Genomic DNA, 15,520 nt, shown 5'->3' with positions numbered 1-15,520 from the left:
ATATCATGTGAAATGCCGGGCTGGATGAACCACAAGCTGGAATCAAGTTTGCCCAAAGAAACAGCAATAACCTCAGACATGCAAATGACATCACCCTTATGGCAGAAAGCAAAGAGGAAGTAAAGAACCTCTTGATGAAAGTGAAAGAGGAGAGTGAAAAAGTTGGCTTAAAACTCAACATTCAAAAAACGAACATCATGGCACCCAGTCCTATCACTTCATGGGAAATAAATGGGGAAGAATAGAAACAGTGAGAGACTTTATTTTCTTGGGCTTCAAAATCACTGCAGATGGTGACTGTGGCCATGAAATTAAAGGATACTTGCTCCTTGGAAGAAAAGCTATGACAAACCTAGAGAGCATATTAAAAAGCAGAGACAGTACTTTGCCAACAAAGGTCTGTCTAGTCAAAGCTATGGTTATTCCAGTAGTCATGTATGGATGTGAGAGTTTGACCATGAAGAAAGCTAAGTGCCGAAGAATTGATGCTTTTGAACTGTGGTGTTGGAGAAGACTCTTGAGAGTCCCTTGGACTGCAAGGGGATCAAACCAGTCAATCCTAAAGGAAATCAATCCTTAATAGTCATTGGAAGGACTGAAGCTGAAGCTCCAATACTTTGGCCATCTGATGTGCAGAGCTGACTCATTGGAAAAAGACCCTGATGCTGGGAAAGACTGAAGGCAGGAGGAGAAGGGGACAATAGAGGACAAGACGGTTGGATAGCATCACCGACTCGATGGACATGAGTTTGAGCAAGCTCCGGGAGTCGGTGATGGACAGGGAACCTGGCGTGCTGCAATCCATGGGGTCACAAAGAGTTGGATATGACTGAGCGACTGAACTGAACTGAACAGTCTCGCAATGCCACTTCTAAATACATGACCCTGAACAACTCATTTGATCACTTGGAATCTAGATTTTCCTCTCTAGAAATTCAAGATACTTATATTATGTCTACTGTATTGGTTTGAGAAACAGGAGAGATGATGCATATAAAGCTACTTCTGAAACCACACGGCACTATGCCAATGGAAGCTATTACTGTCAACTCTTCATTTCACATAACAAAATTATTTCAAAGCTATTGTTTAAAACCAAAGTTTCAACGCACCTTGAAAATCAGAATCAGTCTGTGTTAAAATACTCAAGAATCCTCCTAAAAGATTTTTCACAGTTCCCTGAAGATTAAAAAACAAAAAATTAAAAATTAAATTTCTTACCTCATGAAAGCATGAAGAAGTAATATCATAATAAATTACTTGATAGTATACTGTATATACGGTATATAGTATATACCGTGTATACTCCCGGAGTTCACTCAAACTCACGTCCATCGAGTCGGTGATGCCATCCAGCCATCTCATCCTCTGTCGTCCCCTTCTCCTCCTGCCCCCAGTCCCTCCCAGCATCAGGGTCAAAGATGGACTCGATGGACGTGAGTTTGAGTGAACTCTGGGAGTTGGTGATGGACAGGGAGGGCTGGCGTGCTGCAACTTATGGGGTCGCAAAGAGTCGGACATGACTGAACAACTGAATTGAACTGATACTGTATACATATCTAGATATTTTAAAATAAGTGGAGAGAATGCTATGTGTAGGGTTACACATAATTTTCATTTTGTTTTTCATACTGTTTTTTCTGATTTTTCAAAATAATGACCATATATCAAAATTAAATGCAATTTAAAAAATATTACTTGTTCTCAGAAATACACTAGGATTCTTATAGTTAGCCAATGACAACACAGATTTTTATCCTACTTTGGAAAACTATGGAAGCAGAAGATTTTTAGCCTATCACTTGTACTAAAAATATACCATAAAGTATTATAAAAGGTAAGTAATCATCTGAATTTTAGACAAGTTGGATTATATATAAATAAAGAGATGAGTAATTAGGGCATGTGTGTGATAAATACTGATCACATTTAATTAAATATATCTTTTACCTGTTGCATGAGTAGAAAAATATTCTTTTCTTTCTGTCTGATGATTTTCAAAAAACTCTCAAATACATGGGCAAGCACATCAAGTTTAGCTTTACCAGTAGAAAGCAAATTTAATTCCAACGTACAAATCTCAGGATAAATTATCTCCCCTTGAGAAAGGTTTTCAAGTAAGTCATTTGGACTGCTTGATGCAATGAAACTTTCTGCTTCAGGCTTTAAGTCTACCCCTAAAAGGAGAAAAAGAAAAGGTTATTTTTTATTCCCTTCCTAAGCACTGAAAAAAATTTCAAATCTCATTCATCACTTAGGAGATCTAGTGGCAAGAGTGCTATTTATAAGAAGATGCTCACAAAGTCTTTTCCCACTACTTGATTTTTGACTACAATAATTATCCTGAATCATCAAGTCATATGGATATTTTGATGATAAACAAGTAGCCTTAAAAGTAATTTTGATCTTCACTAGAAGCACAAGTACTATCAACAGTAATTTTTATAGACATGTGATGCATATTTAATACACTCCTATGAGACAACTGGAAAAAAGTACTATCCCAAACTTTCTGGTGCCAAAATACATAAATCATAGGGTAGTTCATTTGCTTATATCTCTGTGAAAACAGTAGGTTTGGCTATTGGTTGGATGAATTTTATACTTTGACCTTTTTCTCAGTGGGATATAGATACTGCCTCACCGAATATTACATTCTGGAAAATTTAACTGTTACGCTCTTTAAAGAAACTGCTGTACTCTTTTTAAAAGTTCATATAGGTAAGGAATTTATAAATTTCTACCTGGACCAAAATTCTTTAAGATCTAGTGAGCAAACTTACACAAAGGAGGGTATCTATCATTATTAAATCATGCCTATATTATGATAAAACTGACACTATTATAGCAATATTTTTCAAAAGCACCTGCTTAGGGGGGAAGGGGGAGTGGGAAGTGGAAGAAGGTGGACTAGGGATGTAACATACCACATGGTGACTATAGTTACTACTGCTGTACGATATACGGGAAAGGTGTTAAGAGAATAAATACTAAGAGTTCTTATCACAAGGAAAAAATGTTTATTTCTTTTCTTCGTATTGTATCTATATGAGATAGTAAATGTTAACTAAAACTACTGTGGTAATCCTCTCACAATATATGTAAATCAAACCACCTTAAATTTATACGGTGATGTATGTCAATTATTTCTCAATAAAGCTGGAAAAAAGTTGGTTTAACAAATCAAGTAAGTCACAAGAATATATATGTATGAGGCTTTCAATCTGTGGCTGTTCCTTTGTTCTTTTTACTCTCTTAATGGTAAAATAAAAAAACAAAAAAAAAAAAACCACCTGCTATGGGTCCATCAAAGCCCTTTAAGTAGGACATCAGTGATTATTCCCATTCACTCAATTTGAAAGAGACAACAGCCATTGAAGAAAATAACTACTGCAAACTTAGTGAAGACTAACAGTATTGGCACAGTCATAAGACCAGCAAATAAAAAGATAAAGCCCTCCCAGAAATCTCCTGGCTCTATTCAATCCATATCTTCCATTCTACTCCATTCAAGTTTTCGGCCTGGAAACAAAGGATCACATGCAATGTTATTTCCATCTTAAGGACAAGCTGGGCTGTGGTGAACTAAGAAACCTATGCTGCAGCATTCTTGGATGCCACAAAGAGATGTCTGTATTCCTTGTATTACTTAAATCTTTGTAACAAACTGCTTTCAAAACTCTTCCTGTCAGTGTCCGCTGGATAGATCTTTTCTATCAAGGCCTCAATGTAAACACATCTTCAGTGAGGCTTTCTTTGACTACCCAGTCACTATCACATCACCCTGTTTTATTTCTTCATACTGCTTATTTCTGATATTTCTTGTCTTTTCCACTAGAATACATATAAAAGCAGAGTCTTCTTCCACCGTGTATTCTTAGACACTCCATCAATGTTTGTGATAACAAAAACATATTTCATTGATTTAAACTGCTTACAGGGGCTTTCCTTAGCTCAGTTGGTAAAGAATCCACCTGCAATGCAGGAGACCCCAGTTTGATTCCTGGATTGGGAATATCCACTGGAGAAGGGATAGGCTACTCACTCCAGTATTCTTGGGCTTCCCTTGTAGCTCAGCTGGTACAGAACCCACCTACAATGCAGGAGACCTGGGTTCGATCCCTGGGTTGAGAAGATTCCTCTGGAGAAAGCAAAGGCTACCCACTCCAGTATTCTGGCCTGGAGAACTCCATGGACTACAGTCCATGGGGTCACTAAGAGTCGGTCACAACTGAGCGACCTTCACTTTCACTTTCAAACTGCTTACAAGAACGCCAGAATTTGTTGTCAAGATCAAATAAAATAATGATGCAATACACTTTACAAATATAAGGCAATAAAAGTTCTAAAGTGATATTATTAAGAACCATTTGCTAGTTAATAATCTGACTTTCAAATGAAGTCACAAGTACTTCAGTGATATTTTACCATCATCCCAGGTTTCACTATCCTCAGGATTGCTTTCACTATCTGCTTCATAACCTTCTTCTTCAACCAGAAGTTTAAAACTGCAACACTGAGAATCCTCAGCTTCTTCTGAAAAATCACCAGGCTGGGATGACAGTTCTTCTTCAGACTGATGACTCTATAAGATCAGTATAATTAAATTAAGGCAAAAGTTGCAATGTTTGTTCATTTTTCTTAAATAAGATATTTATTACTCAAAAGTCATTTTGAAGACAGCTTCAGTATTTTAAGAAAAAAATCTTAGGAACTGATATTAACCATTATACACTATGAAATTCACACAGCATAATTCTCCAGAATTTCTTAGCCAACTTGATTAACACCTCAAAAAATAGGTGTCCTAACAAACTATAGGTCATTTCAGTTTTACTGAAAAGTAGGTCTAAGAAATTCCACTCTAGTTATATAAGAGGAGATGACCAAAAACCACAATGAGGTGGAATTATACTTCTTACAACTTTTTTTTTTTTACAGTCTTAAAAATATTATTTTTTTTAAATTTTATTTTATTTTTAAACTTTACATAATTGTATTAGTTTTGCCAAATATCAAAATGAATCCGCCACAGGTATACATGTGTTCCCCATCCTGAACCCTCCTCCCTCCTCCCTCCCCATACCATCCCTCTGGGTCGTCCCAGTACACTAGCCCCAAGCATCCAGTATCGTGCATTGAACCTGGACTGGCAACTCGTTTCTTACATGATATTTTACATGTTTCGATGTCATTCTCCCAAATCTTCCCACCCTCTCCCTCTCCTTACAACTTAATGCAAATAAATACATATTATATTTACATATTTGCTCAAGAAAAGATTTTTCCAAAGGTTTTTATAAAGTATTTCATAAATTAGATAACTAAAGACATGAAAAATTTTCAAAGAAACTGATTTTAAGATTTCAGAATGCAATTGTCTACATACAAGCATCTCTGAAATCAGAGTTCCAGCATTAACTCCCTGTGCAGTATCATGTGGCATGAAATTTTCCTTTTCTTATAAAAATGCTAATAATACCTTCACTTTAAAAAAACACACTTAAAGAAGCTCAGAGTACTTTTATCATTGCAACATTTTAAAAAGAAGAATAATCTTTTTTTTTTAATAGGTAGGTAGATATTTTACCCTACATAGGTATTCTGACATTTTAGGTAGGTATTTTAACATTTTCCAGTTAACCAATTGATTCAGTAATATGATTATGACATTAGTAGTTATTTTAGTAAGTTTTTACCTTATATGACAAACAGTAATGTAAACTATTATGGCAGAAGATTATAAAATGCCAATATGTCTAGACCAAGGAATTGAAAAAGAAGTTACACAAAGATAAACAAAGGTAAAAGAAACATGAAAGGAGAGGTAAATTAACTATGTATGTATATATCCGTTTCACGGAAAAAATTAAAATAGTTCTTTTAGAAAATGAAGTTAACACGAACAACTAAAAAACTATGAGTTCTTTCTATGCAAGGACCAGTCATTTTTATGTTGAATGATTTAAAATTAAAGTGAGAAGAGAGTTCTATAAATATTAGCCATATCACTATAGAATCAAATAAGGCAAAGAGGATAGTTGAGTCATCACTATCCCTGCATTATTACTTAATAAACTATCAGTTATATATGAGACATTAAATAATACTTTCCATCTTACTGGAAGCAATTGTCAGTAAATTTCCAGATTAGATGAAGAAAAGCGTGTCTCACTGCTCTCCTATGTTTTATGAGATGTAAATACAATCCATCCCAGAGGATGGAGACAGAACCCATTGAACTCACCTGACCAAATCCTGGCCCACATGTTCTAACCACATCACAGTGTCCCACTCTGAACCCACACACTTCTGCCTCTGCCAGTCACACCCAAACAGTAACAAGACAACTGTATGTTATTCCTACCTTCTCAGTCATAGCATCATCGTGCTCAAAATCTGCTGAATGATTCCCCAGTGCAACTCGAAGCAGGGCATCAAATAAAGGCTTTGCTAATTCTGTTTCCGTCACCTTTGATTTGGAAAGATGATCCCTCATTTCAAGCAATATAGTTTCCACAGACAAGTTCTAAGGTAAAAGCAAAGAAACTAAGAATATCAACATGCTTTAAGAAAAAAAATAAACAGTGAGAAAACAAAGGATAAATTAATATTTATATTAAGTAAAAGCTAGTCCATTTACTTGCAGTTGATACGAAATTAAAATGACTGTATATATATCCAGTGCTTATACAAATATCCTCCTGTTACAATTAAGAATAATATTTTAATTTATCCAGTGCTTTACTCATCTTATTTGCTTTTGAATTTGAATGTATCATAAATTAATTGTATCAGGGAAAAAATGATTAGTTGAAACTCAAGGTTTCCATTAACCATTTCTAGATTTACTAACTCCTTTTCTTAGTGGTTCCTTAAGACTCTAAGAAGCACTTGTGTTCTAATTCTTTTCTCTTCCTCCCTTCTTTACTCCTTCCTATCTGTCCTGGAAGGGAACTCTCACTGCTTGTTCTGCTATTAGGGGATGAAGCCGTAAGGATGAATAGGAAATTGACTTCTCCCTTAACTCTGTCCAATGGGAGACACAGATACACACAGACAAGATATGATGGAGCAGGAAATGGCAACCCACTCCAGTATTGTTGCCTGGAAAATCCCATGGACAGAGGAGCCTGGTGGGCTCCAGTCCATGGGGTCACAAAGAGTTGGACGTGACTGAAGTGACTTAGCACGCAGGAAGAAAACAAGGGATCTGCCGTATTTGAAATTTCCTTAGAAGCAGGGCCTGAAACTAAGCATTCCTTTTTGGCTGAGATGTGCTCTCAGGGGAAATTTGTAAAGGCATGAGGAAGGCAGAATATGCTGGGGGAAGAATCCAGCCAAAGATGTGGTTTCAGAATACATGTGTCACCCCAGCCCAATTCCATGGGAAGCTCTGGAGCCTGAACTGCACCACAGAGACTGTCCCCACTCCCAGAGCCATACCCATCAGTCACTGGCTCTCAGCACCCCACACCTTGGGAGATGGGTGCAGATGTGAGTCCTTAGCAGCCAACATCTGCAGCAGATGGTGCACAGGTGGATCAGCTTGGCAAGGGATATGGGCAGGGCACCAAACAGAACCACACCAAGACTGTTGAATGTGGACTTTAAAATACAATAGCTGGAGAAGGAAATGGCAACCCACTCCAGTATCCTTGCCTGGAAAATCTCATGGACAGAGGAGCCTGGTGGGCTGCAGTCCATGGGGTCGCAAAGAGTCGGGCATGACTGAGCGACTAACACTTACTTGCTGCTGCTGCTAATTACTTGCCCATTATTATTGATCTGACATCTGACATTTAATGTGTATTTAATGCCTTTCAGGGTTGGTGAATTTTGTCACATGGGTTCTGTATTCCAAACTAAACCCTAAGTTTCTTGAGGGCAAGAACAGGGTCATGTACTCCTCTGTGTCCACCACAGTACCTGGTACTGTGCTAAGCATACAGGAGCACCTCAAAACTCAGAATCTTTGGAAAAACAAAATGACAATAGCATTACATTAGAACTTTAAAAAAATTTACATTACACAATGGTTAGATGAAAGATAAGTTCTTACCTGATTGGGTAACTCCAACTCCAACTTTTGCTGACTAGCTCTGGTGCCATGAAGACAAATGGCCAGAAGGGCTTCCAAAAGTCGTATGCCCTGAAGTAAGGTTTCACTTTCTCGACTCATAAAGACTTTTGTTTCCTCAGGAACAGCTTCCACAGCTGGAATTTGTTCCACATTTATGGAAGAAAGATGCTCTGACTCTAATTTATCTAAACTGTCAGCACTCTTTTTCAGACTACTCAGTTCTGCTGGTGTGGGGTCAATTTTTACAGTCAAAGATAATAAATCCTCCTTCACAGTGATCTCAGGTTGAGAAATTCTGTTTAAATCTTGATTTTCATTCATGTTTCTATCTCCTTCCTTTCTCCCTTGCTCCTCTTCAGGATTTCTGAATAGATCCTGTATTACCATAAATACTAATTTATGGCATACTTGGAAACCACCGAGCCTATAAAACTGTTTCCGGAAAATGGGACTTAACATGTAGATCCAACGACACATGGACCAAACGTCAGCTGCTTGGTGCATGTGTCTGGGAGAGGGCAGGACGAGGCTCTCGAGAGAGAAACATGGCAGCATGTGTTGCAAAGGCTCGCTTGCTGTACTGTCATAGCCGGAAGTATCTTCTGAATCATTGGCTGATTCTCTGTCAGATTCTGCCTCTTTACTTACACACAAGAACGCCACACAGAGGAAGAGGTTAATTGTGCTGATATGAATATCCTGCACCACAGACTTCCGTTTCTTTGGATAAGCATCTTTGAGCCGGGCATAAAATTTACTAAGACTCTGAGAATCTGAATAAGCTTGCTGGTTATACAAAGTACCAACATTTAAGGATGACAACTCCTTCTGTTCAAGGTCTATCCCGTCAATACCTGGAATTGAAGAATCTTTCTGTTGTTCCCCTAGGCTGATTATCAGAGTTTCAAATGCTTTTAGTGAGTGATTTCGGATACCATCTAAGTAATTTAATTCAATTATTTGGTTTACTCCATTACAACTTAAAAACAAATCTCTTATTACCCTGTGAGAGAAAAAAAGTACAAAAGATTTACATATAGGCACATCGTTCATACACTATTTAAACATGTCATTGCTGCATATACTAAACACTATCTATTACAACTTTATCAATTATCGGGCTGAAGTCCTTAACTAGATATAACCAGGATTTCAAGTTGCTTTCTAACAACTTTTACATCCTTCTTCAAACACTGCATATATAATTCCAGTAGCATTTGAAAAGAACAGATTACATGTCCCTCAAGTGAAACAAAGCAATTCAGGGAAGAATATTTTTCCCCAAATGGCAAATTTCTCTATATAAATTCTCCATGCCCCAATCACCTCCATATTTGTGATGGACACTCTGAAAGCAGGGAGGCCTTTGCATGTCCATTCATTTGGCTACTTGGTGGTTCACTCAGGACTTTTGTTTATTTTAAATCTGTATGTCATCAAGGGAAAGAAACTAAACTACAGATCTGAAGTTTTTCAGCTCTGTCTCAGGTAAAACTCATGAGTCTGGATCACTGGAATCTGAGAAATAATTTTAGTATAAACCAGCTCAGCAAAGATCCAGGCTGTCCACAAACACGCCACAGTTATAAAACTTTCAGATCAAAGACAGTTCTATTTAAACAATGTCAGAATGTCAGGATTTTTTTTTTAATGGTTGTGAAAATAATGATCACAGATATGTTATACTTTACTGTAAGTTTTTAAAATGGTATATGCATTAATTTCAAAGGCCAACTACCTATCAGAAGCAAGCTTCATTTACAAAATTATTTTTTAAGTATGAAAGTTGACAATCACAAAATCTGCAAAACTCACTGGTGGGATTCAAAGTATCTTAATTTTCTTCATTTTGCTTACCTATATTTTCTAGTTTTTCTACATACAGGTAATAAATGTAAATATGGTATTCAAAAAATAATAATTTCATCAATTTCACTGTTTTGATAATTATCATGCACATACACACTTTATGTACTATATATATATTTTACATAGCTCTAAATAAATGGGTGACATTTTTTATTTTTTGTATGCTACTTATAAAATATTATAAGCATTTTCTCATGTCCCAATAGATCCTAGCTAACATTATTTTTGGCTAATAATATTACATCCAGTAAATATAATTAATTTAACTTTGCCCCTGCTGTTGGGTATCTGCGTTTTATCCATTTTTTTCTCAGATATAGATTTAAAACTTTACTTTTTTTTCAGAGAAATTAAAATCAATGGCTCTGTCCTCTTCTCTATAAACACCCCAGTAAAACAAACAAACAAATAAATGTTAAAAAAAATCTGACATGGGATGGGAAATTTTTTTGTTGTTAAACTAAAATTAAATCCTAGGAAAAAATAAATAATAAAGATATTCAAACATCTTTGAACATGATTTTTCAACAATGAGAAAAAGTATCTACACACATATATAACAAACCTTGATTTAAGCAGGGTAGGCAGAGTTTTTAAATAAATCTGAAGTACTTCCTGGGGCAAACACTGGTTATGATGGCTACATACATGAGTCTGAGCTGAAGAAATGCTAAGCTGCTGACAATGATGTGCTAATTCAACTCCTCTTTGCAGCACAGGATTAAATATGCAGTTATACAGTTTCCACTGAACAACAACATTGCCTTTCTGGATCAAACTGCAAATGTGATTTGCAATCTGTACACTCTGTAATCTGTCCTCTTCGAAAACAAAATTCTGATAAGCCTCTAAGGCATCCCATTTCCACAACAAGTCTTCTGATCCACTGCTGGGCAGGATCCCTTGAAATCTGTAGGATGGACTAGATAAACCTGAGGAAGGTTCAGCATTGTAAGAGCTTCCCTGCAGGGTCTCCTCTAATTTGGCTAGTTGATCTGAGTCAACAGTACAGATGTTGCAAGCTGCTTTTTTAGTTTTCTGTGGTATCTCAGCTCCTCCTAACTGATCCAAAATGAGTTTGTTAAGAATATTCAGTATATGCTGCTGACAGCTTTTCAGTGCTGGCAATTTGAAAGCATGGAGGAGAGGAACAATCACAGATTTGGGATCCATACAACAGCATATGCCGATGTTCTGAACCCCTGAGAGGATCTGGACACACGTGCTGCTCAAGGAAGCCTGCTGCAGTAAGCGTAAACACTGGTGAGCACACACAGCGATGCAACAGCACCGCTCAGGGTAATACACGTCTCCATCTGCCGTCTCTTCAAATGGGTTTTTGGAAACCTGGTTTTTAAAAGCCGAGACCAACAGACCTGAGAGGTCTCTATGGTGATGCATGAAGTGGGAATATTCACAACGTCTGTGCCTTTTTCTTGTACACATTGAATGATGCAGCTGCTCTGACTTCACTTTTTTGACAGTGCTCATTATTTTCATGACATTATTGATGAGAGCTTTCAAATGTCCTGAGGCCTCGGGAGGAACCCCATCTCTTACAACCAGCCATTCCATTTGAAGAACTGCTGTTTCAAATAAATGAAATCCGTGATGCTGAATGAATTCTTGGACCAGGTCCATGGCTTGACTAAAGAAGAATGGATTTGAAGCTGCACTTTGAAGACAACAGATCAGGATCTGCAGAACTCCCTCCAGCAGCTCAGGTAAAAGAAGCACTCTATGACAATATTTGGAAAACACAAAATCATCCTGAACCTCTTGTAGTGTTTTCTTCTGTCTTGGGGCAAAAGGGTCAGGTTGCTTTTCTAGGAAAGTTCTAATTTTTAAAGCTGCTCTAAGCAATTCTGTTAAATTTTTTCTGAGATTTTCTGGCATCACCTCTGCCATACTAATATCTACTGACATCAGATGCAGTACTGTTCGGAAAAGCATCCGTTGAATCAAAGCCACTGGTTCTTCAGTCCAACCTGCAGAAACCATCCGACCCTCCAAATTGTCACTGAGATTACAGCAGTCCCCAAAACCCGCTAGGAATTCAGTCAGTGTGGGCACTACACTGGCTGCGAGAGCAGAATTATGATTCAAGGTAATGTCAAACTTACAAACTTTCTCTAATAAAGATAACAAAACATGACATAAATCAAATGGAGAATTGTTCATGTGACTGATGGTAGACAAGGCAGCTGGCTCACTTAAAATGTCAGTGTTTGACTCCTCTCTTGGAATAATTTCTCTGGAATTTTCCAAAGCCATGGTGTCAGGAGGAGTCTGCTCTTTGGTTGATAAGTGGTTAAGCTTAGCTGTAAGGTGGTCTTCTTTAGGACACTGTTTTACAAAATGCTGCAGCACATGGGACCTTCTGTATTTAGTCATTACTATACTTTTGTCATCTGAATTAACTTCTGAATCTGAGGTGGAGAGCTGTGTCTTTCTTGCATCTCTTACAGAATAACGATGGGTAGTTTTACGTTGCCGCCTGCTTTTTCGAAAAACATTTACTTTTGCAGAAACCTGACCAGCCGGGGCACTTCCTTCTAAATATAATTTTTCCTGAGTAGATCTTTGAGAACTTGAGTTCTTTTCTTTGGTCAGGATTATACCAGCTGAGAATGGTAGATTAAAATCTGACAAAATGAAGAAAAAAAATTTAGAATACCTTAATACGTTTTAAAACTCAATATGCATAGGTGATTATCCTCTTACTTCTCTACTTTAGGAGTTTGTCCTCAGTATATTTTTATTATGGGGCTTCTTCTAGCTTTTTAGTATGTCTCTACTCCCCTTCCTCCCCACATCATCACTTCATTTCCTTATCCTGCTCAAAATACAAAGTGGCCCTGAATCAAAGAATACAAATTGATTTTGAAAACAAGGAGAACAGAGTTAGGAAAGCAATGCTGGTATTTAGCATTACTATTCTTACCACTTTACAAATCTCCTCTAATAACACCATTAATTAAGACACAGAGGTATACTATATCCTCAAAACAGTATTTAGTTTATAGCTCTGATATAACTTAGGAACCTTAAGATCTCCCCAAATTATTTCAAAATCATACAATAGATACAAATGTTCTCCAAGACTGGGGTTAAGAGAGATACTGATTCACAATATTTACTGCATGTGCTACGCAAGGAACTTGGTACAGGGGCAGATATTGCTGTTTCACCCTCAGTGCCCAGAACCTAGGGCTGCTGTGTGGTCAACACTCAAGATCTATATCTTAGAGAAAAGAATAAATTTTCCATACTAATTAAAAAGATAATGACACTGGGCTTTTTCCTTTGCAATAATACAAAAGGTACACTTATAATTTAGAATGAATAAATAAAAATCTAAATAAAAGACTTGTGCTTTAAGAGAGGATTAAAAGGAGTCTGACAAATTCCACATATGCAAAAGATGCAGGCAATGAAGACAACTTCACCAAAAGAACACAAATTAGAGTTCTTAAGTGATTAACAATTTGTGAGTTCTATAAATTCAGAAGAAAATAAGAGCAGAGTCAGTGAATCAACAAAATAAGCAGGATAATATTATTACAAGACCTTAGATAAATCCCTTAAAAGAGAGCTCCATATCAGAAATATATTAAAAATGCATATATGGCATTAAAATACAATTTAAGAGATTTTTTTTTTCAACCTGAGAGATCCTTAAACATCTCACAATCTGCATATTCCAGAAGTGGTGAAGGGGGAAAACTGTTAATCCCTCTATTGAAACATTTAAACTAAGTTTCATGTACTTAATATGATATATATATTTTTTCTGAATCAGAAATTAAAAATATGTTGACCTTAAGTGTAATAACACTGTCTAGTCCTAACACAAAACATTACTTCAAATTTATCCTTTAAAAGCAACATTAGAAAAACTAAACCACAAATGTCTTTGATAGGGTACTGGTAATGGAAAGCAGTCTTTAAAATAAGCAGAGAATCTTTGATTTCTTCAAACTTTTCACACTCCATTTTTAAATGTTAGGCTGTTCTGCTTCTTCATCTGTTTTCTAATCATTATTACGTTCAAGGAATTCTCCATCGTTTTTATATTAGAAGAAATAAAAATGTATTTGCCTAAAGAATTTTTCATATTAAATATCACACTAATATACACTGCTTTGATTTTGAGCTGCTATCAACCATCACAGTGAAGTAACCTTTCAATGCAAGTTTTTCCCCAGTAGAATTTTGATAACACAAGTGATATGACAAAGAAAAGAAACATACCTGTTGCCTTTTCTTCTTGAACAGGTATCTTCCATACCAATGGAAGGAGTGACAGAAGAAGGGTAAGGAGTTCTTCTCTGCATGTCAATGCCTGTATTAGAAATAAAAGAATCCTTCATGCTCTGAGGTCATGAAACACAGTAATTCCTAATACCTTATCTTTAAGTTGAAAAAAAAATCCCATTTCTTGAGGAGGAAGAATCAAATTAACCTATCTTAAATCCAATTAAAGCTGTGATACTTTGCAATTTATAAACCCTTCCAAGGCTAGAAGAAGGTAAGAGTATTTGACAGTATTTAGCACATTCTTGCTGCTTTTTCCGAAAGTAGCTGTTACTACCACCATGCACACTGTAAGAATTCCTCACCTACAAAAAGATAAATTTGCTAGGTGCAAATGAAAAGTTAAGCCCTATTAATTAGCAAACCAGTAACAAAAATTACTAGAAAAACAAAAAGGCTTCATGCAGTTAAATTTAAAACTCAGAAAACACAATTTTCAAAAAGAGAAATGGACATTATTAATACAATAGTATATGTAAAGAGAGACAGACTTATTAGTGAAGGTCATCCAATAAATATTTATTGACTGCACACTAGGTCCATAGCATTTACTGTCTTACCCTTTCTGGAGGATATGGTCCAAGCCCTGGAGAAGGTCCCCTCATTTGGTCCATAGAACACATACACACAAAACAGTTAAAGAACAGAAGGCACGCAGCATGTGTACATACCCGGGTGTGGCACAGGCATTCAGTTTAGGAGTTCAGAAAAAGGAGCAATCATTATCAGAGGTGTGGAAGTGCTACACCTGGGAAACTTGGGACATGGGTGGTTGAGGAATTAATGACAAATCAAGTGTAAATTGCTCATGTCAATCTGTGGGGAGGGGGTCAGAGTGGGTCAGGGTGACATAATCAGATTTGCCACTATATAGACAACAGAACTGGTGGGGAGGGGAAGGGACTAATCAGTGTTAGAGGCAGGGAAACAGTAATACAGACGAGATAATAATTATCTGAAGCCTCAGACAGTAACACTGAAAAGGAGGAGACATATTTGAGAAACCGTAAGGGAGAAATGAAATGTCTTGCAGCTGATTAACTATGGGGCATATGGGAGGGGAAAAAAAAAAGATCCAAAAGAACTTGAAAGTTTCTGATTTAGGCCACTAGGTAACAAGTGATAACACAGTCATCAAGACAGGACATTTAGCAGTGGTGTTAGGTTGGGGTAAAGATGATGGATTCACTTTTTAGATATTACTGAGTTTGAGATGTCTGTTGGATCTCCAAATGGACTCAGCTTTTTAGT

The 15,520-nt window shown here is 36.8% G+C and overlaps 1 protein-coding gene across 10 annotated transcripts in view; it reads right to left on the bottom strand.

Annotated features, from left to right (window-relative positions):
* Positions 1-15,520, bottom strand: part of LYST (lysosomal trafficking regulator) — a 176,208-nt gene that overhangs the window by 115,408 nt on the left and 45,280 nt on the right. For all 10 annotated transcript variants that reach the window (XM_086382817.1, XM_086382820.1, XM_086382815.1 and 7 more), the window contains 7 exons: positions 14,207-14,297; positions 10,518-12,597; positions 8,063-9,086; positions 6,368-6,529; positions 4,429-4,585; positions 1,951-2,177; positions 1,113-1,179 (listed from right to left, as the gene is read on the bottom strand). In XM_086382817.1, the coding sequence (XP_086238943.1) occupies positions 1,113-1,179; positions 1,951-2,177; positions 4,429-4,585; positions 6,368-6,529; positions 8,063-9,086; positions 10,518-12,597; positions 14,207-14,297 (3,808 nt within the window). The remainder of the gene's footprint in view (positions 1-1,112; positions 1,180-1,950; positions 2,178-4,428; positions 4,586-6,367; positions 6,530-8,062; positions 9,087-10,517; positions 12,598-14,206; positions 14,298-15,520) is intronic.

Source organism: Bos grunniens, chromosome 28 (assembly GCF_055505025.1).
Source record: "Bos grunniens cultivar Pamir isolate PY7600 chromosome 28, Bosgru_T2T1.0, whole genome shotgun sequence".
Taxonomy (NCBI): domain Eukaryota; kingdom Metazoa; phylum Chordata; class Mammalia; order Artiodactyla; family Bovidae; genus Bos; species Bos grunniens.
This window is presented reverse-complemented; position numbering and strand designations above follow the sequence as displayed.